This window comes from Notothenia rossii, assembly GCF_949606895.1.
Source record: "Notothenia rossii genome assembly, chromosome: 11".
In the NCBI taxonomy this organism is placed as follows: domain Eukaryota; kingdom Metazoa; phylum Chordata; class Actinopteri; order Perciformes; family Nototheniidae; genus Notothenia; species Notothenia rossii.
Genome location: NC_136910.1, coordinates 18,925,678 through 18,953,273, shown reverse-complemented (window position 1 = coordinate 18,953,273; position 27,596 = coordinate 18,925,678). Strand labels below are relative to the sequence as shown.

At 41.8% G+C, this 27,596-nt stretch overlaps 1 protein-coding gene across 1 annotated transcript in view; it reads left to right on the top strand.

The window, feature by feature from the left end:
• The window catches only part of myo1d (myosin 1D), a 115,632-nt gene that overhangs the window by 67,545 nt on the left and 20,491 nt on the right, over positions 1-27,596 (top strand). The window contains exons 19-21 of the mRNA XM_079658116.1: positions 964-1,068; positions 1,217-1,330; positions 12,842-12,996. Coding sequence (XP_079514242.1) covers positions 964-1,068; positions 1,217-1,330; positions 12,842-12,996 — 374 coding nt within the window. The remainder of the gene's footprint in view (positions 1-963; positions 1,069-1,216; positions 1,331-12,841; positions 12,997-27,596) is intronic.

The following is a 27,596-nucleotide window of genomic DNA, read 5'->3' as shown; positions in this document are numbered from 1 at the left end:
CAATAATAGATGAAGGATTATTTTTGTATTTAGACAGAGCCTAGCTTGTAGTTCCCCATGTTTCCAGCCTTATTGCTCAGCCAAACAAACCTGCTTCATATTTACTATACTTCCAAAAAGCATATTCCCCATAATATTGCATTTTTTAAGTTGCATGGGATTCGAAAAAATTATAAATGACGGAGCCCCCTAGGGGACATGGAGAGGAGAAAAAAAAAAGTATTTAAAAAAAAAAAAAAAAGTTTTGCGAGATCTCGCAAAACCCTGTTGCAGTTTATAGACGGTCCCTAAGCACTCCTCTCCCTCCTCAAGCTGCAGATGGTGACCAATTATCGGATGACGGCGCGTATCAAACTGTTCTGATAAAAACGACTCTGTAGCTCGTTGTCTACCTTGCTATGATTGCAAAGTCATGTTGTTTGTATTTTTACAACGTTATGTTCATGAGTTATTGATCCGCGAAATTCGAATCTGTCAATAACTCAGCTCAGAGGGACGTGCATGTCCCCTCGCTCTGAGTGTTCTCTTGAGGTGTCTTTCACTTATGTGAAACCGTGCCTATTGCCAAGCACTGATGTTATATCTTTATATTTAAGGCCAAGCTCAAAGTAAAATCGATGAACCACTCCATTGTTGTGGTTTCTGTGTTGCCGTAGCAGCCGAACTGCGAGAACTCGAAAAACATTATTTTATTTTTTTTCAAATAATTGTTGTTTTCTTCTCCATGTCTCTTAGGGGGCTCCGTAATAAATAGAAAAAGTTTGGTAGAAGATATTAGATTTATAGCTGCGCTGTTCAGCTGAAACACAACGGCAACGTCAGTGTAGTAGAGCCGCCTGCTGAGTGCAGCTTTACAGTCTGTATAAAAAAGGATAAATGTCACAACAACCTCATTTCATTTGATGAATACTATACTGTCTTCGAATACTTTAAGATTAGACGAGTGTTTTTCTTGTCTGGCAGAAGCGAGACAGCCCTGACATCGCCTCATCCTTCACACTGGTTTCAAGCGAGCTGCAGCGGAAAGACAAATTCATGAGAGTGTTGTTCTCCTGCAACGTGCGCAAGGTAGTATTTATCCTCTAGTAACCACATGCACACACACAGTCCCAACATGCATCTGTCTGTACAAACAAACAAACCATCGCCCTGCAGGGTGTTTGGATGTGCGCTCTCATCCTGTGGGGTGACTAATGAGATGCTTTGTGTTTCTCAGATCAACCGTTTCCACAAGGCGGAGGACCGGGCTGTGCTCCTCACTGACCGCCACCTGTACAAGATGGACCCCCTGAAGCAGTACAAGCCCATGAAGAGCATCCCCCTCTACAACGTACGGCACACTCCACTCCTTAATCCCCACCCTTTATCACAAACACATTAGACACAGGCGTAATAGGATTTAGGTGCAGATTACAAAAGAAGATTAATATAGTGGCTGAATACAAGAGGTATCTTCTAGGTGCAATTCAATAAAGCATATTGTTTACATTTATAAGTTCAGGATGAGAATGGCTAATGCTGAATTTGTTTTGATTTTAATTATATTACATGTTACACACTTGAAATTCAAATGGCTCAAATCCTATTTCCTCAACATCCTTTAACCAAACATAGTCTTGTTGTGATTCACCTAAAATGTAGCCTTATTCATATATGTATCCCTATACGAATAAGAAAGACATGAACAATATGAATGAAGTACAAAAAACATTATTTTTTCCATCCCACTTTTGGAAACAGTCCACTCCTTTTTAATGAAACGTAACAATTATCTGATTTTGAAAAAATGAGGAATTGCAGGCCTTCTTTAGACTTCTTGTTAGACAGTCATTTTATACAACAGCATAACATGAACGTTATGGTATTCTTGCTCTGCTGTATACTGCTGCCTGTGATAGCAGCTTTGGCAGAGGTGACCGTATTATCTCTGATTCACACATCTCTCCAGTCCTATTGCAACATGTCAATATGTCAAAATGTCATCCAGCTCGACAATTGGCTGCTTTAACTCGTATTCCCACTGTGATAGGCCCATTAAGGCTGCTCAATGCACACAGCTCATGCAGCTGTTTCCATGGCAAGTGTGTCCTTTGTTTGGCTATGTGTTTACTTCATGCTACTTGTTTGCTTCGAGCATTGACACACGTTGATTCATCTTAGGTTGCATTTTTTTTCATTTCTCGCTCAAATGTATTTTATTTTTTGTTAACCTTTCTCTGCGACATGCTCAGAAGAACACAGTTTGGGGATATTTGCTTTTTATTTGGCTGTCACCAAAGACTTCAGGACGTTAACAATGCTAACAATTGATCACCTTTCGTTATGGTACAGATTAAACAAACAGACCGATAACCTACGATTCAGATGGGTAAAGACTAAAATCCTTTGTTGACATAAAATGTATATAATGGGTAGTTGTGGTCTAATGGATAGTGAGGTGGGTTGAAGATTGGAAGGTTGTGAGTTCAAATCCCGCCAGGAACACCACCGCTAGTGTGCCCTTGAGTAAGGCACTTAGCCCTTAGTTACTCCAGGGAGAATGTCCCTGTAATTGTAAGTCGCTTTGGATAAAAGCGTCAGCTAAATTAAATGTAATGTAATGTAATAATAACAACCAAGATCCAAAAAGGCATTGTGAAAATATGGCTAAAAACTCAATAAAAAGTCTATAAATAACAGCTTCTATCAAAGAGGATATGTTGCCATGACAGGTGACCAAATAAGCATTTCCTTATTCAAAGTTTCTTATTTCTCGCTGTTTGAAAAAAAGTATAAGACGACTTGACAATATCTATAACATAGGTCTATCCTTTTTCCGACATTTTAATGCATACATGTTACAAATGATACATTCAAATGTGTAAAAGTCATAAATATCCTCAACAATATCATGCACCAACATATTTATGTAGTTGAAGACACATTTACTGTTCAGGAAAACAAAAAGAGAATAGAAAACAGCATAACACTGAATGCGTGAACAGATTACTCGTGATATTTCTGAGTTAACCTCCTCTCCTTGTGCTATTGAGCTATCATACATGCATTGTATTGGACGTGGGGCAGAAACGATACAGGAAGTGAAGGTGTTATGCATTCATCTCCGAGGCGCATACACCCCCGGCATCTAGTGAAATGAGTGAGGTATGAGGCATACGGTGTGCAGTGACAATTGTGACGAGACACCCCAGTGTTCAATCTGACAAAGTGACAAGAGGGAATTAGAGAGCTGGAGATGGACAACTGGAGCCTGTATCGCTGAACCTGGGGGTGAAATGTGGAGATGGATTTGAGGCAGATGGTGGCAGAGGGAGAGCAGCATGGGTTAAGGTTTTTAGTTATTGTTCATTCAGAGAGAGTGAGACACACACACACACACACACACACACACACACACACACACACACACACACACACACACACACACACACACACTGAGCTGATGAGATGAAGCTCAGTCTCATAAACATGGCATATGGAGGGCCTTCAGGGTTGTAGAAGGACATGGAGGGGAGGTACTATGGTTTGCAGCTTTCACACATTGGAAGTGACAGAACAAGAGTCCTACAGCACACACACATTATAGCCAAATGTGTAATTGAGGCAAGATGCATTAACAGATATTTGAATCCCCTCTTTTTAGCCACAAAACCATATGTTTGTTCCTGCTTTTGTTTTATAAATTAGGAATGTGTTGAATTCTAAAAGTAAAGGTCTGGTAATGATTTCGATTTTTGTTATTTGCAACAAATCCGTTAGAAACTCCTAAAAACAACAGGGAATTAATCCTACCAACATCCTGTTGTATATCCAAAGCCTGATATAAAACCATTACAATCACATCAATTCAACACCTTCATTACCATGAAAACAAAAACTCTGTAGTTTGGACCTGCAACCATCAGTCAATGAAATTATAAAATGATCGGCATTGAAATAAAAGCCTAGTATTTAATTAACTGTTAGAAAAATATCTCTCGTCACTGGCTTGAGCTTCAATATCAGGATCCATATATTTATTATCTTCTCAAGAATGGAAGTAGTCATCATATACAGAGTATTTGGTACGACTAGTTCCTGAACAGTCTCCTTCACATGCTTATACAAGAGAGTGTTACAGTCACAAGAGGCAGGAATACCGGTTCAAAGCAGTATTCAATGTTTAATTTGGATTGGCTAAGACCAACGTCAGAAAGGATCATGCTTGTCATTTCAAACCGGAGAGACGTGATGTATGGAATACATATTTACCATTACACATCATATGATGAAGTGATTGCCATGATGATACAACGGGAGAATGGAATGGTGTTTGGCGGTTAGGCCCCGGTTTGCAGGATAATCATTCAGGAGGGAAAGAACCGCTCCGATGAATCCCCGGGGTCTGGTGGTGGTGATAGGTAGGTGGGACCGGTCTGAAGGAGGAAGGTTTAGCTTTGTCCTGGAGGAGATGGGAGGCGAGAGGGGTGGAGGAGGGTTCCGTGTGGTCACCTGAAATGACAACTGACAGGGAGGAAGAGCAGGTATTTAAGGATTTAACATGTGAAGCGATTGGCTGCTGAGGGGTGATGCCCACGCATTTAATGAGGGGGAAGAGAGCAATAGAGTGACGTGTAAGTGGCTCATTGTTAGGTCTTCCTTATTGAACTTGCGCTAAAGCTTTCATATCTCTATCTCCATAGAGGCTGAATCATCATGTTAATCGTTGTCACATAGCTATCATATGCCTAAAACAGTGTGTCCTGAAGCTCTTCTAGGTAATCATACATGCCTGTTACGTACACAGCTACGTAGGGCCTTTGTTATCATGTGCTACTCTGATATCGGAATTGTACATTCAGTATTTTCCCAACATTAAACAATTAATATTATTTTCATGCAAAAATGATTTTTTTCAGCCTCTTAAAGGGGACCTATCATGCAAAATGCACCTTTGTACCTCTTTTATACATGCATATGTGTCCCCGGTGTGTCAGGGAACTCACCAAGTGTCAGAAAACACAACCCTCTCTCTCTTCCTCCGTACCCAAATCTCTAAAAACGGGGCTGCAACGGAGCTGATTATTATTTGAATATTTTTGACCTCAGAAAAGGGGTGCTCCGCCTATATGGGCAACTCTCCACCTATCAGTATAATATATTTTTCAAATATAGCATGATAGGTCCACTTTAAATCAAGAAAATTCCATATTTGGTTACCATCATATTTCGTAAATATCTTTAGCTTTTGGACTGATAAGACATGTGAAGGCTTTGAAACTGGGGCCCATTTTTCAGAAATTATATAGACTAAGCGATAAATCAAGAAAATAATCGGCATAGTAACATCTTCAAATGCAGCCATACTGTAGTTTCTTTCTCAATCCCACATACTGTAAATATGCAGTAAAAACGCAATAGAGCTTAAAATGAGTGTTTATCCACAAAATAACCCATGTTTGAGTTACATTTTCTATACAGGAAAGTGCTTTTGGTTTAGTTATTTCACTGGATTTATTAACTGTGAGAAGTATAGGAAATGGCCGGCCTTATCGTTTAACATCATTTAGTCGTCAGCCTCAAGGTGCCATTCAATCTTCTAGTCACCATCCCTTCAGTGATTAGAACCACTCCCCTGCTGTGTCCATAACCCCGGGCCATTTTAAATGTCAAGTATGTGGGTGAGTGAATTGGTCAAGGTGAAAATGTGTTAAGGCAGGTGAGAAGAAGTCTAAAGAGAGAAATGGGGGTGAGAAGGGCGAGATAGAGATGTATAGTAGCCCACGGCAGCGTGACGCGGAGCTATCGATCTGAGAAGGTCAAACGGAGGGGAAGCAGTTAGCTCGTTGTTGATTAGCACTGATAAGCTAACACCGCTGCATCCCCTCTGGCTGCCCTATTATTTACTGCTCCTCCTGCAGGGGAGCATAACAGCTGATAGATGGTTACCGTGAAGGGCCAACTACTGTCTACCAAATGACTTAAAAGCTCATTAATCCCTGTGCAGCAAAAGTGAGATCATTAAACAAATTCTGGTGAAGAAATGGTGAAAAATCCATTCTGCATCAGTGACTCATCCCACCATCTTTCACTTCCTATTCTTTTCCTACACCCACCCACCCCCACCTCACCCCTCTCCCTATCCAGTGCTGTCTTTCCCCTCTCCCCTCTCCCCTCTCTCTTCTCTCCACTTCTCTCCTCCCGCGGTTGTCATGCCAACTTCCCAGGAGACAGCGTTGTCATGGATACCGAGCAGCAGGGCAGATCAGCTGATGTCTGGTGTCGTTCAGGCATGTGCACAAATCGCTCTCCTGCATGTGCGCTCTTTTCCTCCCCTGTTTCCCTGTTTGTGATCCCTGCGGCTCTCCATTTCCTCGCAGTCTTTCTCGCCTCGTGGGCTGGTTCTTTTCATTCATCCGTTGATCCCTTTCACTTCAGCCTGGTTTTTCAGCACCTACAAACTCCACAATGCAGTGTGGTTGTATAGACTTTGTTTATAAAGACAATATTATGTCATTCTTAGGCATATGCTACAAAAATGTAGGTGTCTGTTGTCTGTGATAAACAGTCAAATAATGCAAAACATTTGACACAAGATCACAGAGATAACATGGTGAGGCATAGCCCTGTTAATAAATTCATACAGAGGCAGGGGGACAATATTTCTAGGGCTGCAACAAAAATGTCTTCATTATCGATCAATGTACAGATTATTTGTCTCGATTAAAAGATTAAAGGGCTCAATTATGCTAATTTTCAGATTCGTATTTGTATTTTGTGCCTCGACTGTGACATGTGTCCATGCTTTAAAAAGGCACAACAACCTATACAACACACTACAGGAAAGGGGAAACCCCTTAAAGCATAATAGGTCCTTTTTTAATCACTTCGGTCATTAAAATGTTCATCCCAGTTTCTCAAGGGCTCAAGTAATGTCCTTTTGTCCGTCCTACAGCAAAATATGTTTAATGAAATTAAAACATCGAAATGCAGGACACATTCGTATTTTAGTTGCCCTTTTTGTATCAAATTAGTTTCAAGAGTAATCGATTGCTGCTGCTCTGCAGTTGCCTCGTAAACATCCCTTGCTGATGCCCTCATAGCCTTACAACATGAAGAGCTACAGACACTGAAGCTTATTTTCTTATTTGAATTTAATGACAGAGCCCCCACCCTTTGTACCTGCTGCTTTTATCTTTACAGTACTGTTGGGATGTGTTATATAACCACGAAGCTCTTCCCATAGTAAGTATGCACTGGGAGAACCTGCCATTTAAATGATGTCTTCAGAGCACTTCACTAAAACATTGTGGTCCAGTCCGCACATTGACAGTGCTTTCACCAAAACACACCCACAGGTGTTGCTGTTTGGGAACATGACATTTATTAATGCAAACGAGACATTAGCAAACTATTTAGTGAAGTCCTCCTGTGTAACACAAACGTGTCCCTTTGTAATATCCCCCGTTAGCCATCCAGTGTGATTCAAAGAAAGAGCTAGGATAGGATATGCATAGTATTTCCAGATTTTTCATAAATATTTAGAAGTGTAAAAGACTCGTAAATCTGAAATCTGAAAACATGTTGCTTTACAACTTTAGAGCATATGACACATTTTGTCTTAAGAGCCGTGATTTAAGGAAGGAAAACTCTCCCCAAATGTTTTTAAACTAAATAAAGTGCACTAAAGTAATAGGCTGCTAACATACTGTATGGAGTATACGGATCACGGATGACATAAAGTAAATGAACCATACAACCTGAGTCATACAACCTCCTTTCCATCATGTAGACCTTGAAAGATAAGAGACTACTCAAACACATAACAGGCTAAACGTATCCATTCACACATGTATTAAAAAGGAGAGATAAAAGATCAAAACATGAATTTCCTAAAGGACAACAATCCAAATCTAATCTACTCATCCAAAGAATAAACAAATACAATCATTGAGGCTTCTTTCCTGATATCTAATCGTATCTCTAAAAGACCTTTATAAACTATATTAAAACATTTCAAATCTGTTGGCGCTAATCCCAATCTGTGATCTTTGATGCGTCACGTCATTTCAAAACATGAAGCTGCCCCTAACCAAGCCAATGTCTTCTAGGTAAATCCTGTGGTTAACTGTCAGCCCATCACTGCAGTAGTAAGTCTTTTCATTTCATTATAGTGTACAATAATCGATGCCATTTCATATATTGTAATATCACAGTACAGTCACTACACTCCCCCCTCCCTCCCTCCACCCGCACATGCCCACACTGACGAAACCAAAAACATTTATAAAAAAAATAAAATGCTTATCAATATAACTTAAACAACAGAGCCATGAAAATGAAAATAAACATAAAACGAAAAAATAAATTAAAATAAAATTAATAATAATAATAAACCCGCATCAAAGTAAAACGAGCGAATAATTATACAATTAATTATACAATACAGCGACAATATAGACAATGACAACACAACTAGTATTTCCGGCTGTCAGGAAAAATAGCCACAGAATGCACCATTCCATCACTGGTCATATCTCAGATATATTTTCCAAATAGGAAAACAATGGCAACCACAGAGCTTGAAAGATATGTCCATGATTATATTTTTCCAATGTCATTTTCTCCAGAGGTAAAAAATGTATTATCTGATCAATGAAAAGTTTAAATGTTGGAGGACGTTCATTCTTCCAGAGTAAAAGTATACATTTCTTGGCAAAATATGTTATTGTGATTAGTATTCTATAATCTTTGGGGTTCAGTTTAAAGTTTGGCATATCATTTAACAGGAAAAAACATGGATTTTGGCTCATTTCGATGCCTAAAACGGCTTTTGTGAGCGCATGAATCGAATCCCATAAATGTTTCAAGAGATGACAGTCCCAAAACAGATGCATAAATGTTCCTTCTTTTACTTTACATCTCGGACATTTTGGAGAGTTTTCTTTGGAAATGTTATACATCTTTATGGGTGTGAGGTAACATTTGTTGAGAAATGTAAAGTTTGCTTCTTTGATTTTATTTCTTGTGAATGGAAAATGTGTTCTTTCACAGATATTCAGCCATGTAGTTTCATCTATCTGTATTCCTAAGTCCTTTTCCCAGATCTTTTTTAAAGTTGGAAAGGATGACTGAGCTCTTTTAGAAAAAACTGCATTAAATTCTCTAATTCGACCTTTGATTGTGCTCGATGACATCAATATCTCCTCCTCTTCCAACAATCCCGATCTCAATTTATTGCTTTTAATAATTGATTGGATCACGTTCCTAATTTGCAGGTATCTGAAAAAATCCTTATTTGAAATGTCATATTCTGCTCTTAAATCGTTAAATGATTTCAATGTTATATCTTTGTGAAACAAATGTTTCAATTGCTTTATACCTGATCTCGTCCATTTGTTTATATTGATTGACAACAAATATTTGCTAAGATCAGGATTGTTCAAAATAGGAGAAAAGATTGAAATACCTGAGTTAACATGAACTTTTTTTGTACAGTCCCTCCAGGCTAAAAGTGTATTGAGCACTGTAAAACATTTGGCCATATTTTTCACCTTATTGAAATCTTTAACAAATATAAGAGTTTCCACTGGCAACGGGTCAAAGGTATTGGCTTCTATCTGAACCCATAGTGAATCCTTTCTTCCCAGAAACCAAGATAGTACATTTCTTAATTTAGCTGACCAGAAGTAGTGTACTTAATTTTAATGTGATGTACACAATTAGCTTTTTTGCCTGTCCAACAGCAAATAACCCAAAGATATTATGTTTAACAGGAGGCAAAGAAAAGCAAAACTATTTTACAATAAAATGTTCCACCGAAAAAAGGTCTCAAATTTGATATAGAATCGAAAAACACAGATTGGCACCAAGATGTCCTATTACCCATGTTGCTCAGAGTTGCATGCAATAGGGCTGCAAGATCCCTATTTCCTCAGTGTAGGAGCCTTTAGTTATCAACACAAATTACCCCTAATAAGGTGGGCTGCAGTAATGAAAAGTGTCTTCCTTAAGTTTTCTCATATTGTGGGTCGGATAGACGCTTGAGCAGATGGCCTGGCAGATAAATGCCTCCAACACGTCTCATACTCAGAGTAAAACTGATTTGGTGAAACAAGACCAAAAATTATACAAGGAAACGCATCTGAATGTATCATTACCCAACTAATTAACGCTGACTGTGGTTCCAATCAATTAAGCCTTTAATATAAATGTAAATGTGATCGACTCCATGTAATTAACTGTGGGTGGATTGCTAGACAGAGAGGCATGGCTTTAGGCTTTAATTCATGATGATTGCGTGAAGTGTTTGTTTCCGAAGTCACATGCTTCACGTCGGAGCTAAATCAGCTAGCTTGTTGTTTAGCCACAGGAAGCATCCTGTCCTCCCCTGATGGAGGAATTTGTCTCAGCTTTGCAGTCTGCTGAGTGGATATTAATGCACCTGACTGCTGCCCTGCGGCTGTTTCCTCAACATGCCTTGGCTTAGAAAGACAAATTAAGAGAGAAATAAATAGCTGGAAATCTAAGGCAGGGGATGATAAAAGACATGGAGGAAAGCTAGGGGAAAAGGAAGCGAGATAATAGTATAACAGAGAAAGGAATGGGGGTTTAATGAGCTCCACTTTCTCATGAGATGCGTTTACCTGTGAGGATATTGGTTTCTTCCTGTTTGAAGACTTGTAAAGCAAAACAATCCAACCGCAAAACTGGGATTCCCCTCTGAGCCTGGCTGCTTTCCATTCGTACGTCATTTGGGGGTCTGAGTGGGACAATTCGATTGGACCTTTGGGATTCTGATCAATAAATCTTTACTGCAAGTGCTGATTTAAGCCTTGAGTGGGAGACACCGACAGACACCAGATACTGAGAACACCTCAGCAGTCTTTGCTTCGGTACAGTTTTTACAAGAGCTTCAAAAGCTCTTAACACAAAACGGTATACTTAGACTTAATGTAGCATGCAAATTAGAAACAAATGCATTCTTAAGTAGGTAATCCATGATACGTTAAGTTCAAAGTTAATGTTAGATTTGAATATTGTGGGTGGGTTTTAAAAGGCTTTTATACTGTATGAGATCTATGTTGTTTTGTTTGTGATTTTAACGCCCCTTATAGTGAATTGCTCAGTGCTGTCAACCAAACTTATATCTAAATATATCTAAATTACTTTAAGACGAGGTACGCAATGGTCCTTTTTTTTAAAGGATGTACTAAAACAACATGAACTTATACATAATGCACACATAAATATCTACAATTCAATATTTACTGTTGATATCAAACTGTAAAGTCTTACTAACTTGTACTTGCCTATTTTAAGTTGAAATGTATCTGTATCCATTATAAAACAAACAAAATATTTGGCTATATTTAATATGGAAAATGAAGCCTATTGCTTATGGCAGGGGTCGGCAACCCCTGGCACGCGTGCCACCATTGGCACACGGCACCGTAACCAGTGGCACACTAGAAATAAGTGTGCAAAATATTTAGATTTTATTTTCAGATCCTGAACGAGACCGCCGCCAGAGCGCGTCTCCCCGTTACCTGCAGAAGGAAGCCATGCACGTAACGCAGCCCCGCTCTCTTTAACTCCAGGCGAATTTCTGCCGCTTTCCTCTGTGGTGCAGTGCTGATCGTTTCACCACGGAGGAAAGCACTTCACTAATTGCAGTACCCATAAGGAGCTGTACAAATATAGCAGTTTTTGCGTGGCTGTGTCTTTAGTTGAAAGCCCAGTGGCGATCTGCTCATCTCTCATCTAAATAATACGCTACAAAGGGGCGGACTGGACAACTGTGTGTTGAACTTTCCTGTCGGCTCCCAGACCGTAGTCGAGGAAACAGGGGGGACGACTCTCTGTTGTCTCCCAGCGCAGAAGCAACAAGCTTAAGGTTCAATAACCCACTTAAATGACTGGAGAGGCCGTTGCATTTATTTAGTTGTTCTTCTGTTTCACAAAATACATCACAGACCTCTGTTTTTCTGCTGCCTCGTTTCACTTCCAGAAACATACAGACGCTCGCTCTACCATCCACAAACACACATGCACACGCCACACCCCTCTCTCTCTCTTAAAGGGACATCGATCTCATCTCACTCTTCATGACCTTAATATCATAACATGTGTGTTCTGGAGAATCACAGAACGGACGATCGTCCTTATTATTATGCCGTTCAAACCAATTATTTAAATGTTTTTAAATATTCGGCATCATGTAAGTTGCGCTGACATGTCCACACACTGCTTCCCCGCAGCGAGGCTCCCCCCGCCCTCATGTTGATAATTCACGATCGTCGGCACGCTGATAACAATTTTTTTTTGCAATAGCACTTAATATCAAAAAGGTTGCCGACCCCTGGCTTATGGTAATAAAACGGTAAACCACAGTTTGCATTAATTAACTTTAGCTTAAAAGCCTTTATGGAAAATGTAAGAATTCATAAACAATATCCATCAAGTTTAACATAACCACACTGTTTGGATGTCACATTTCTTTTGAAAAAGAATTGACTATAAGTACCTTTTCATCATGAAGGTTTTTCTTCTCAAACTAAAACGAGATGTGCTGAATACTGAAGTTCAGGTTCTGCCTTTAGTCCCAGTAGAGGTTAAATGTGATGAATTATAGCCTGGTTCTTCCTCCCCAGTGAATTCACGTCCTCTGGGGTGCGCCAACTTGAATTCCATGATGTGCATCTGCGTCTGTATGCTCTTCATTTGTGTTTATAGTACATATGGTTATGTGATCTGTTTCTCAACACACATCGCTGCCTTTTCACATGTTTGTGTTCCTCTGTACAGCATGTACATGTTCATCTGTGTTTAATTGTGTGTCCTCTGCCTCTCTTTGTCCCAGGTGACCGGGGTGAGCGTGTCCCCTGGGAAGGACCAGCTGGTGGTGTTCCACACTAAGGACAGCAGGGACCTGGTGGTGTGCCTGCAGGGCATGGTGCCCGCCAATGAGAGCCGCATCGGGGAGCTGGTTGGCACCCTACTTAGCCACTTCAAGAGGTAAGTGCTGGGGCAGCAAAGGGCAACAAGCGGTTAAAGGAGCTACATTGGTAGTTTATCAATATATTTGTAAATGCTGAAATGAAGCTCAAGGTCTTAAATAGCTGGTTAAAGTTGAGGTTAACACAACCTTTTGTTTTTCTAGTTTTTGCTCAGATAACCACTTTGACTTAGTTGTAATCATTTTATTTCTCAACTTAAACCAATGCGCTGTATTTAGTTCAGCCTCCAGCAGTATTGCAGATCAAAGGTAGTCTAAAATAACAATTACTTATTTCTGAAGGTAACAGCGCTAGGGATTAAGATAAGATAAGATAAGATAGTACTTTATTGATCCCAATTTGGGAAATGTTTGCGTTGCAGCAGCATATTACATATATTACATATTACATTATACATTATCGCTAATTGACCGAATAATTTTCTTTTCTTTTTTTTCTACATTGCTATTAGGGCACTTTAAACTACATTGCTATAATAAACAATATGTTATTTAGCTCTCCAGAATTATTTAGAGATGTTTGACGTGAAGTGGTATGTCTGCGAACCTTCTCTTTTCTATAATTCTAACATCACGCATCTCCATTATCTCGCCTTTTACAGCAGGATTATGAGTCAGATGTAGAGCACGTCACAGATGTCCTCACTTGATTTCCAACATTTAAACCAAGCTTGAGAGTCTCTTAAGAGAGGACATTGTGAAGACTACTGGTCATTATGTTCTCCACCTCTTCAGCAGAGAAAATCATAAATATAGATTCAATCCTTTCATCGTACTGGCACCTTCTCTTACGCTCTGATTCACTGAGGTTCACTTCAGGACTGTCCCTTTTCATATTGCTCTCAGAACTACAAAACATGATGCACAAAGTAAATCCACTGTTAAAAACCTTTTGGAAATCAAAGAATGGACACAATTAACAACCTTTAAAAATCATTCAAATGAACATTAGGTGTGGGAAAAAAGTATTGCTTCGTGAACACGAGGTAACCATCTCAATATCTCCTCCTTTGTTTATTGAATTTGAGCTCAGTTCACATGAGGTCTTTCTTACTGCAGCAAATCTACTTGTCATCACCACTTACATCAGAACAAAATGAAGGACGCACCATCTTCCTTTAACACCAGACTCACTTCACTCTTTTTTGTACATTTTGCAAAATGAACCACTCAAGTAAACGTTGAAGCTTTTGTTTATGTTATAAAATGAGTAGCTGTCACTTGTTATTAATTGTGTAGCATTACAATCTTCAGCAAATGTTAACAAGCACTCCATCCCTGTCATTACAAGCCGCTTACACATGGTTAAGTATCACATCAGCAGGGAGCTCTTTACTCCTTGAGCTGCTTCTTATTTCAAGCTTCAGCAAAACATTTCTGAATAAAATACATTGAATTCATTCCCACTTTCATCCTGTAGTTTAATCCCAGGAGAGGTTGACACTGTCACCTTAGTTTACATTGATGTACACAAACAGAAATGGAGGAAAAAGGAAAAGAAAATGCTGCTGAAATGTTAGAAAACCCTCACATCAGGAGGCATTTACATTACATTACATTACATGTCACTTGTTAGACGCTTTTATCCAAAGCGACTTACATACTCAATACTCAATCATTTCAAAGCTATGGGGCTGGCTGATGTATTGTAGAGAACTGCATCAGTTCTTCAGGGTCATGTTTGTTGGCAGACATGTCCTGTGTGGAGGTCAGACAAGCCTAGATTCTTTTTTTCCATTTACTGCATAGAGAACATCTGCAAGTCCAACCTTGTGTCCCTAGTTTAGCCCAGAGCACTTTGTTTTAATCATTGGAATGTATTGGTCATTCAATCAATCTCTACTGCTAGAAATAGCTCCATGTTGTTGGGATTTCTCCTCATTGCCCTCTTGGTTTGTTCTCTGAGCAATACAAGATTTTATTTAGGTCTGTCGAGTGTATTAGTTGGTGCAAAATGTGTTTGCACCAAGCAGGAATCACCATAGTTGAATATCAAAGTCAATGCTAAAGCTGAAGTTCCTCTAATGACTGATAGATGCTCTGATTACCAGGGGTGACGAATGTTCATTTGAAATAGTCATTTGAAAGTAAAGACAGTAAGTTGGGGCAAAGAGGTTATTTCCATCACTGCTTGTGGGATTCAATTACTAGATGGTGTATAGTTATGGTGTGTTGAAGAGGCTAAATCATTTCTCTCTAATCTTTTGGAAAAATGACGCAACAAGTGTTTTGGGTTTTTTCCACACAAGACATTATAGTTTTTATAGCCAATTGCAATGACTTCTAATGTGGATTGTTGTTCTTTCTAGAATACAGTTGTATTAACAGAGGCTGTCCTTCACACATTAGCATGCTAACATGCTGATGTTGCATGCTCACCATCTTAGTACCTAGTACTATCTAGCGTGCTAAATATTTGCTAATTATTACTAAACAGAAAGGTGAATTTGGTTTTTGGTATTTAAATACAATTTTGATTAAATTGTTGTACTGGATGAAAAGTCAGGAACCACAGTGGTAGAATGTACCCTTAGGGGATCATCAATATATATAACAGTTTGTGGCAATTCATCCAATAGTTGTTTAAACTAATGTCACCTTCATTGTAACGTTAGAAGCAAAGACAGGGGACCACTAAAGTCAATTCATCCTCTGGGGAGCATGAAACATTTCATTGTAATCCATCTCACAGTTGTTGAGAGATACTACCCATCTTTGCCAAACTATAGATTTCTGGCTCCGATAGAACAGCACCCATTTCTAAACATCCCTTTAAAAAGACAATGTCAACAACAAAACTCGAAATGCAAAATAAGGGTTTAATTATACCAAAACAAAATCAAAGAGTAAAAAACATTTTAGTCCTTTCAGATATTTTGATGACTATACATCTGCTGTGATTGCTGTTTTGATAAAGCTTTTCACTGATTATTCAATTGACTTCTCCACGATAGTCTGGCACATGTATTGATTCACGTGTTCATGTTTACCTCTCTTTGTGTGTATAATTATGTGAGGGAGACAGACGGGCCGTGTGCATGCAGACAGATGTGTGTATGCGCGTGCTGCTTCACCTGTGTGTAGGGGAGTTGTGCCTCTGCTCCATCATTGCCAGTCTGTGATGCTATCTTGTTCCATTGTGGAGCCCATTTTCTCTGTAGGTGTCTGGCTTTGAAAGGCCCCCTGTAATGACCCTCCATGGGCTCCGCATGCCGACTCATCCATCACTCTACAACACCGACAGAACAAAGAGCACATGAGCAAAAATGTGTGTGTTATCCTGATTGGTGAATGTGTGTGTGCATTGGGAGGAATTCCTGCAGGGCTCTCTGCACTCATGCAACTGTGTTTGTGCATCTTGAGCGTGCAGCGTCCGCGCCGCTGCAGCTCCCTGTAGATGAGGCTTTAACCTTTATCTCCCCTTCAGCATGCTGCAGAGTGCACAATATGCACATTGGCGAGCAGGGAGAAGGGCAGCTTACAGCAGCAACAAAGCAACACGTTATCCTCCTCAAAGTGACAGCGAGGCCAACGCAGAGTGACACCGCTGCTGGGAATAAACCCTTAGCTTTGTGCAGAAACCTCACATTTCTGTGAGGCTGGATTTGTTTTTGACAGTTTCTAAATCCGTATGGCATTAATCTGTTATTTTTGTATGTTATTCTGAATTTTGAGGGTTAGACCAGGCTGTTTGAAAGCAGTAACTTATCAATACCTCAACGATTTGCTTCATTCTGAAGTGATTCATAGATTTTGGCGACACATGCATAAGAAGATAACCTCCTTATGGAACATGACGCTTTAGTTGTCTGAAGAAATCCAGAAATACTTCTTCTTATTTTGCATTAAGGAGTGGGGGGGATTAGATTCCCATGTCTTCAGCCTCCCTCCTCCACACTCCATCCTTCCTTCTCCCCTCGCTCTCCTTCGTGCCTTTTTTCTATTTTAGACTACATCCCTTTTGTACTGATCTCAGTCTCAAGAACCCCTCGCAGCCCCCCCTCTCCTCTCTCCTCTCTCTCCTCTCTCTCAATCTTCCCCTTCTTCTCCCTTGGCTCCCCCTTCTTCATTTCTGGAGAGGAGAGGAGGCAATGAAATATTTAAGGCTGTGCTGCTGTTGAGGTCCTATATTTAGATGAGATAGAGCTAGGGGAGACACACACACACCTGTGTGGGAGACACACACAGGTGTGTGTGTGTGTGTGTGTGTGTGTGTGTGTGTGTGTGTGTGTGTGTGTGTGTGTGTGTGTGTGTGTGTGTGTGTGTGTGTGTGTGTGTGTGTGTGTGTGTGTGTGTGTGTGTGTGTGTGTGTGTGTGTGTGTGTGTGTGTGTGTGTGTGTGTGTGTGTGTGTGTGTGTGTGTGTGTGTGTGTGTGTGTGTGTGTGTGTGTGAAAATGACACATTTGCCCCATGACCAACACGTGTAAATCCCTGCTTTCTATAATCTGCTCTGTCTTCCGGTCATTGTAGTGGTCTGTGTTGTGTAAGCAGCTGGAATTGGTTTCTTTGAAAAGCACTGTGATTGGTTCTATAGCAACAGCTTAGGTCAGTCTCCTCCAACTGCTACCACTGCTGTCAGTGTCCACAGCCACTAAGGAAAAACCCTGTGTGTGTGTGTGTGTGTGTGTGTGTGTGTGTGTGTGTGTGTGTGTGTGTGTGTGTGTGTGTGTGTGTGTGTGTGTGTGTGTGTGTGTGTGTGTGTGTGTGTGTGTGTGTGTGTGTGTGTGTGTGTGTGTGTGTGTGTGTGTGTGTGTGTGTGTGTGTGTGTGTGTGTGTGTGTGTGTGTGTGTGTGTGTGTGTGTGTGTTGACATGCGGCCCACGCTGCAGCGACTGCAGCACTCCCATCGTCCGCTACCAGGATGGCAGAGCAGACACTCTGCGTCTGTCACACACACTCAAAATCAATGAGACATTCAGGGGATCCAAAATACCTTACTTTACGTTTCACAAGTTTTCATGCCTGTTGGAAGTATATTTGATATATATTCATATATACTATATTAGACAAGCATTTATTCTTAACCCTGAATCAGATCAGAAATCATTTATTTGATCGAGAATGTTGAAATGTACATTGTCTCAACAAAAGGAACAGTGCAGATAAAAGGTTAAATAAAAAGGTACATCATTATTTTAATAGGCAGGCACTCGTTGATACAAATAAAAATCAAAAAAGGTAAAAAATCCACCCTACCAGGAACACAAGGTTCCAGACAACAGACTCCCATGGCAAATTGGTCTCAGGCAAGGGGCCAGACTAAGATTGGTTCACAAGACCTCATGAAAGACGACACACGAAGTGAGGATACCCTGCCCGGAGGAAGCCCGGGGTCCCCTTCTGGAGCCAGGCCCAGAAGGAGGACTCGTCGGCGAGCGTCTGGTGGCCGGGCTTGCCACAGAGCCCGGCCGGGCACAGCCCGAAAAGGCAACGTGGGCAACACCTCCGCTTCTCCGTCCCGCGGGCCCACCACCTACGGGAAACAGCGATGGTGTCGGGTGCGCTGCCAGAAGGGTGGCAGTGAAGGCAGAGGTTCTCGACGGACCAGACCCGGGCGACAGAAGCTGGATTTGGGGACGTGGAACGTCACCTCTCTGGGGGGGAAGGAGTCAGAGCTTGTGCGGGAGGTGGAGCGTTACCAGTTGGATCTGGTTGGGCTCACCTCTACGCACAGCGTCGGCTCTGGAACCTTACTTCTGGATAGGGGTTGGACTCTATTCTTCTCCGGAGTTGCTCAAGGTGTGAGGCGCCGGGCGGGTGTGGGGATACTCACAAGTCCCCGGTTGGGTGCTTCGTTGTTGGAGTTTACCCCAGTGGACGAGAGGGTCGCCTCCCTACGCCTGCGGGTTATGGGGGGGAAAACTGACTGTTGTGTGTGCTTATGCACCCAACAGCAGTTCACAGTATACGGCCTTCTTGGAGACCCTGGAAAGAGTCCTGTATGGGGCTCCTGAAGGGGACTCTTTCATCTTGCTGGGAGACTTCAACGCACATGTGGGCAATGATGGAGACACTTGGAGGGGAGTGATTGGGAGGAACGGCCCCCCTGATCTGAACCGGAGTGGTGGTTTGTTACTGGACTTCTGTGCTAGTCATGGATTGGCCATAACAAACACCATGTTCGAACATAAGGATGCTCATAAGTATACGTGGTACCAGAGCATCCTAGGCAGAAGGTCCATGATCGATTTTGTTATCGGACCTGAGGTCGTATGTTTTGGACACTCGGGTAAAGAGAGGGGCGGAGTTGTCAACTGATCACCATCTGGTGGTGAGTTGGGTCGAGTGGCAGGGGAAGCCTCTGGATAGACCTGGTAAGCCCAAACGTGTAGTTTGGGTGAACTGGGAACGTCTGAAGGAGGCCCAAGTTCAGGAGGCCTTCAACTCACACCTCCGGCGGAGCTTTTCGGGCATTCCTGTGGAGGTTGGGGACATTGAACCAGAGTGGTCGGTGTTCAAAGCCTCTATTGCCAAAGCCGCGGCGGGGAGCTGTGGTGTCAAGGTCCTAGGTGCCTCAAGGGGCGGTAACCCTCGAACCTCCTGGTGGACACCGGTGGTCAGGGAAGCCGTCCGACTGAAGAAGGAGGCCTTCAGGGATTTGTTATCCCGGGGGCTCCCGAGGCAGTTGCAAGGTACCGACAAGCCCGAAGGGCAGCAGCCGTGGCCGAGGCAAAGCAGCGGGTGTGGGAGAAGTTCGGAGAAGACATGGAAAAGGACTTTCGGACGGCACCAAAGTTGTTCTGGAAAACTGTCCGACAACTCAGGAGGGGGAAGCAGGGAACCATCCAAGCTGTGTACAGTAAGGATGGGACGTTGTTGACCTCAACTGATGGAGTGTTAGGGCGTTAGAAGGAGCACTTTGAGGAACTCCTGAACCCGACAACTCCGCCCTCTATGTTAGAGGCAGAGCTGGAGTATGACGGGGGATCGACGCCAATCTCCCGGGGGGAGGTCACTGAGGTCGTCAAACAACTTCACAGTGGCAAAGCCCCGGGGGTGGATGAGATCCGCCCAGAAATGCTGAAGGCTCTGGGTGTTGAGGGACTGTCATGGTTGACACGTCTCATCAACGTTGCGTGGAAGTCGGAAACAGTACCGAAGGAGTGGCAGACCGGGGTGGTGGTTCCCCTTTTTAAAAAGGGGGATCAGAGGGTGTGTGCCAATTACAGAGGCATCACACTACTCAGCCTCCCCGGGAAAGTTTACTCTAAGGTACTCGAAAGGAGGATCAGGCCGATTGTCGAACCTCAGATTGAGGAGGAACAATGTGGATTCCGTCCTGGTCGTGGAACGACGGATCAGCTTTTTACTCTCGCAAGGATCCTGGAGGGGGCCTGGGAGTACGCTTATCCAGTCTACATGTGTTTTGTAGACTTGGAGAAGGCATATGACCGGGTTCCCAGGGAGTCACTGTGGAAGGTGCTGCGGGAGTATGGGGTGAGGGGGTCTCTACTCAGGGCCATCCAATCTCTGTACTCCCAAAGCGAGAGCTGTGTCCGGGTCCTCGGCAGTAAGTCGGACCCATTTCAGGTGAGGGTTGGCCTCCGCCAGGGCTGCGCTTTGTCACCAATCCTGTTTGTAATATACATGGATCGGATTTCGAGGCGTAGTCGTGGGGGGGGGGGGGGGGGTTTGCAGTTCGGTGGACTAAGGATTGCACCACTGCTTTTTGCAGATGATGTGGTTCTGATGGCTTCATCGGTCTGCGACCTTCAGCACTCACTGGATCGGTTCGCAACCGAGTGTGAAGCAGCTGGGATGAGGATCAGCACCTCCAAATCTGAGGCCATGGTTCTCAGCAGGAAACCGATGGACTGTCCACTCCAAGTAGGGAATGAGTCCTTACCCCAAGTGAAGGAGTTCAAGTATCTCGGGGTCTTGTTCTAGAGTGAGGGAACAATGGAGCGTGAGATGGGTCGAAGAATCGGAGCAGCGGGAGCGGTACAGCAGTCGCTTTACCGCACCGTTGTGACGAAAAGAGAGCTGAGCCAGAAGGCAAAGCTCTCTGTCTACCGCGCCATTTTCGTTCCTACCCTCACCTATGGTCATGAAGGATGGGTCATGATCGAAAGAACGAGATCGCGGGTACAAGCGGCCGAGATGGGTTTTCTCCGCAGGGTGGCTGGTGTCTCCCTTAGGGATAAGGTGAGAAGTTCGGTCATCCGGAAGGGACTCGGAGTTGAACTGCTCCTCCTTCGTGTCGAAAGGAGCCAGTTGAGGTGGTTCGGGCACCTAGTCCAGGCACGTCCAGCTGGGAAGAGACCAAGGGGTAGACCTCGGACCAGGTGGAGGGATTATATCTCTTCGCTGGCCTGGGAGCACCTTGGGATCCCCCAGTCAGAGCTGGTTGATGTGGCCAGGGAAAAGAAAGTTTGGGGCTCTCTGCTGGAACTCCTACCTCCGCGACCCGACCACGGATAAGCGGGAGAAGATGGATGGATAAAAAATCCATGGTAAAAAAAAAAAGATAATATAATAAGCAGCACCAAAATAAAAATGAACAAATAAAGAGAAAGATTTTAAATGTGAACTATGTATATTTCACCCCCATATTATTAGTAGATGTATTAGGTTAACATAGGGAAGGTCTCTCTGGTTTTTAATATGTTGGTATTTTCATTTTAAATTTAGGATCATCTAAATTTTGACTGCACTAATTCCATCAGTAAAACAACAGACTAAGGTCAGAGTTTCTGTTTTACTGCTTTAATTATTTATATACTTATGACTTTTAATTGCCCTTTTATAATCACGGTTAAGCTAATGTCAATGACAACACTTACTGCATAATTGTTAACATTCAAAACTACCCTCAAATGTGTGCAGCAAGGGTTGTCATTGAAACCAGCTTAACATCATTTAAAAAAGGGCAACGTAGGAATGATTTGAATTAATTGATGAATGAAAAACATAATTTCTGTTCAGAAACTCAGAGCAGCAGAATGGTGAGTATTATTATACTGACGGTTAGCTTTTATTTAACTAAAGATTTGCTGTTGTACAAAGACCTTTTTTGCAAGGGAGAGTCCAAAAATACTGAAACAGATGTAGACAAATGTAATTGCTGTAAAATATGTTCTGTAGTTTTTTGAATTCCAGTTATCAGCCTGCTTCACCAAATTGTTTCTTTGGACCAATCACATTTTAAAATATTATTATTATACTTAAAGTTAATACATTTTCTTGAAATGTCTTACAATTTATTAGGGCAGCGTTTGTTGGAAGAGACACTTTCATCCCTTTGTGAGTTTAAAATAATGCCTTTATACATACTGGTTATACTCTAGTCCTTAGTAAGTAAACATGTATTTATGTACTTTTCAAAACACAATCACAAGTGCTTCACAATAAAAGCACATACAGAAAGTATGCTACCTTCCAATGCCAGATATGCTCTCCCCACATACTGTGAGAGCGCGAACAGTTTAAACCTGAGAGCAGACAGGGAAAGTACATTTCTCCACAACAACTGCTGCGCCAACTACTCCGGTAGCAGAGTTATTTATTGACTGTTTAATACACAACATCTTCAAATGTCTTGCATCTTTACGAAAGCATTTCATTTATTCATCATTCTATTTCTTATTGCTTATTTCTCTATCACATACCTCAACTATGCTTCACACCTTCCCCACTGAGATCTGAATGCAAAAATAGCTTAGTGTTGAATTATTCATCCTCATCCTCCACGCTTTCAGGTGGTACACTCCATCAAATGTAAGAAAACATCATTCTGACGCAGAAATGTTCTTGGTTCTGAGGAAAAGTGGGATGACTGGTCAAAGAGATGTTTTATATCTTGTTATTACAGTATATTTTCTCTCTCCTGTTCTCTCTTTGTGTCAGTCAGGAGAAAATGACACATTTGCCCCATGACCAACACGTGTAAATCCCTGCTTTCTATAATCTGCTCTGTCTTCCGGTCATTGTAGTGGTCTGTGTTGTGTAAGCAGCTGGAATTGGTTTCTTTGAAAAGCACTGTGATTGGTTCTATAGCAACAGCTTAGGTCAGTCTCCTCCAACTGCTACCACTGCTGTCAGTGTCCACAGCCACTAAGGAAAAACCCTGTGCAGCAGATTGTGTGTGTGTGTGTGTGTGTGTGTGTGTGTGTGTGTGTGTGTGTGTGTGTGTGTGTGTGTGTGTGTGTGTGTGTGTGTGTGTGTGTGTGTGTGTGTGTGTGTGTGTGTGTGTGTGTGTGTGTGTGTGTGTGTGTGTGTGTGTGTGTGTGTGTGTGTGTGTGTGTGTGTGTGTGTGTGTGTGTGTGTGTGTGTGTGTGTGTGTGTGTGTGTGTGTCAGGAGTCATTGACAGGATTATATTAACCCAAGAGTGCTTTCGTCTGTGTGTGTTTTGGTGCATCGAGTAGATTGATGGTTTTAAAGCTTAAATGGTTAATTGACTCGTTGATGGTCAGAAAACAACAACTTTGAAGGTTGAAAAATGTTGACTGTGACAAAATAAAACTTGACGTTAAGTCACCTTGTTTTGAGAAATCGTATAAACCTTTTCTTTTCATTTACCAAAAAAAAAGCCAGAAATTGCAGATTTTTCATTAATAGACACATTTGAGTCATTACCAAAAGCATTCAGAGAGTCAGGACCAGCTTTGATTTTGATGTCAAGATGTCTGTTCAGTTCCCTGTTGTCCCACTGGAGGGAATGTGGCTGCAGCAGAGCTCAGATAAACAATAACATTACGGACACACAACAAAGGACCACAAGAAGCTCCGTATAAAGTTTGAAACAATGTCGAATATATGTTAAATACAATGGACTTTTTTACCTTTTAAAGAAAATATTGGATATTAACAAATGACTGAGTTGTGAGCCGTAACAATCAACAAGAGATTTCTCTCCATACTTTGTGGCCTTGGAGTGGTAAAACTGAGGAAACAAAAGTGAGTCTCCAGTCATGTTAGCACTCTGTGAGGCTATACGAAGGCACAGTGGTGTAGGAGATGGTTTACTATACTCTCCTGCATAAAAAGTCAGGTGATTGTAAAAATATTTACAATTCTTCCTGAGGGCAATATGAATGCCTCTTTAAAATGTTATGGAAATGTATCTAAAATTATTGAGATATTACAGCTTGGAATAAAAGGGTGGACTGATGGACAGATACTGCCATTTAAAAAAAGTAAACCGTATAATTCTTTGGAGCATTTCTCCTTTTTGAGAATTGTGTTCATTAGAGCGTGTAGCGTCTTTTTCTGATCATCAGCGTCTTTTTTCAATTGATTCCAATGAAAACATTCTGTCCCATCCGGCCGTCTTGAGGAATAGCGGCCCGCCCAGCGTCTTTTTCCCGACTATCTGAAGGCGGTGAGTGTGTGACTTTTATTTGATCGTCCTCCTCCCTCACTCTATGGCTGTCAGACTGAGTGGAGAAGCTCATTCATAAAAAGTGTGAATGCAAGAATGTTCTGGGTGGTGCACACAGTAAAAAAACACTGTCAAGCTAATATATAGTACCACAAACAGATGATCAAATCCAAGGGGGCGATGATGCTTGTCTGTCTCACTAAAAGCAATGATATGTTGTGGAAATATCGTTGTCATAGAAACAATAAAAAAGGTCTAGGAGCGCTTTTCTCATGAAACACTGCAGGAAACGAGTCGTCATTTTGCAACCCCTTACATTCATTTTGTGACCTTGTCGATCATGCCAACCCAAAGTTTGTGGCCCGCTGCATTAATCGATTGTTTTTTCTGCCCTCCTGGTGCTTGAGGCCTTCAGTGAGCACATCCTCCCCTTAGCTTCCTTCCTCTTTGTAAACTGTCCACACCTGTCTCTGTGACACACAATGTACCTCATATCCATCTTCAAGCATTGCTACATCCATTCATACTTTCTCTCTCTTGCTCTCGCTAACCTCCATCACCGCCTTTTGTCCTTTCCTGCCTCCCTCCCACTCACTCCTTCTCTCCTTGTCCTTCAGCGCCCCCCTCCTCACCCTCCCTACAGTATGAGTCAGCAGGAGTGTGTGCGGTACACAGTCCTTCATTGATCTGTCAGAGTGATGCACTCATATTCTGTTGCTGCCTCCTGCCCCTCTTTCCCCTAAGACCTGAGCGTTTAGTCTCCCCCTGCCTGCTCCTGACACTGCAGAAGGGATTTGGGGGAGCGCTAAGCCACATCTGCTTCAGGGGATAAAAAAATTGGAGGAAAAAGTTTTAGTAGTGAGTGTGTGTGTGTCAGGACTAATGTGCTACTGTAAGAGGAGGGAGGTGAGATCAGAGTGGAAGGACGATACTGTAAAACATGCAAACATTGAGAAGGACATCAAGATGTAGAAGGTGTTGTGTTTAGAAAAGGTACTCTTCAGTCAAATGTGATTTAATTGTGATTCCATAGTCACAGTAGTTGACTCACTGCAGACATGTTGGCGTCAGTGTGTTCTGCTAACTATCTTCCTTTCAGTTAGTGTTTGACTAAGATGGATGTTTAGTCACATTGTCTGCATATGTCTTCATCATCTCCTTCCAAAGATGTATTAAAGCACCAGTGTTAGCTTAACTGATGACTGAATGATCGGTTGGTATGTGTGGTATAATTACAAATTATAGAGATGATTTGGTATTCTTTCTTCTTTCGGTCCTCCCATGAATACGCAACAAAAAGCACAACAACTCAAATGTGTGATTCCAGTCTGCTCTGATTGGTCAACCGCTTAGAGATGTCCCGCCCCTGAGAGTACAATCATGTACAATAGATTGGAGCACTAGCCAATAGAAGCGACAGTGTTACATAGTGATGTCAGTTTGTTACTGAAGTAAATGGAGGCGTTTCAGGTTAGTGTGTGGGAGACAAACTCTCTCTGGAGGGAACTTTTATATTTGAGCCTTTGCACACCATTTACATGCACAAAAACCTATATAACTCACTACAGGAAAAGGAAAACCCAAAAGAACACAATAGGGCCCCTTTAATTTAAAATATGTTTACTTTGATGGGTGAAACGAATTGGAATAATTGTATTTTAGGATGGCAGGGATAACTGTGGAACCCATCATGACACAGACAAAAATGTATTTAATGTTGATTGGTCACTTATTGATTGGTGATTACCTAATCCTCTTTAAAATGTGTATTGGCATCGGTCCAGTGTATCAGATACCTGGAAATGTGATTTAAAAAACATGTTTCTTGTGGAAAATGGTGATAAGCATGTATTCAACAGGGGCGGTGGTGGCGAAGTCCATAGGGGCTTGGCAACTTGAAGGTCACCAGTTCAAGTCCCGGAAAGACCAAGTGCTACAGTACCGAGGTGTCCCTGAGCACGGCACCATTCCCTACACTGCTCCCCGGGTGCCGTACATAATGGTAGCCCACTGCTCCTAATACTAGGATGGGTCAAATGCAGAGAAACCGTGTCGTTACATAGTACCTGTACTACGTACTACTTCTTCTTTAAAAAAAACACATTGGTATGGTCCTTAATCAAAATAAGCTCATTTATTCATGTCGTTGTTCTTTTCAAAAAGTTAACATCTGTTGCTGAATATATTTTAACCACAGAGGTGTGAATATTTAATAACAAAAACATTTATTAAGTGTGTCAAAATGTATTTTCTGGTAATAGCTGGAGGTGGCACTAACATCATTTAAAGCAGTGGGATGAGAGGAGCATACAAAAGGGAGAAGAGAAAGCCATGCTGCCTTTTTCTTCCTCTCCAAGGTCACCTTTTCTGCTGAATCAAATGTTTCCCACTGATAGAAGTGGGCTCCTCTCTTCCCCTCTTTCCCTCCATCCCTCATTCTCTTTTTCCTTTTTCTCCATGAATCACCCTCCCCCTGCAGCCCCCTCCCCCACTTGTTTTTCACTTTATACATTCCTCCTCCTCCTCTCCTCATCCCTCCCTCTCTCTCTGCCTCCCTCCTTTCTGGGGCGCTGCGGATGCAGTTCCCATGGCAACCATTGGATCCATGTTTGTCTGATACGAATGCAATCCATTAATAACCCTGCTGGCTGGAGATAATAGTGGCACATCTCATCCCAGACCGCAGACACTAGAACAAAAGCTAACAGTGTAGAAGAGAGACAATGTGAGAGGAATATGAAGATTAGACAGGAAGAACAGAAGAGGAAGGATGGAATGTGTGTTAGGGGAAATCAGCAACAAGCTTTTGTTAAAGCTTACTGTAGAAAGAAAGACAAAGAGCCAGATATCAGTCCTCTAAACAGGACTATACATATCTTTTTGTTATTGACTGAAATATGTTTACAGCATTAAAAACCAAATTGTCTGTAGTTATTTCACATTAAAAACCTCAATTGAGGTTTTTGAATAAAGCATCAAATGTCATATTTTGATATCAGAACCTTAAGAACTATCCTCAAACAAAACCTTCAATTTTAAATAAAGTATTATTTTTGTTATTAACAAATTAATGAATATAACTTGTCTCTGTGTGCCTCCCTTTGCATGGGAATCTAGAAAGAAAAAAAGAAAATTATGTTTTTGAAAGACTAAACATCAACTAGAGCAGTGGTTCCCAACCGGTGTGCCGCAAAAAAACGTATTTTTATGTTCCACATTTTTTTCTCACTTAATAAACTTCACTTCATATACACTTTATTTTATTACATGTACAATGGA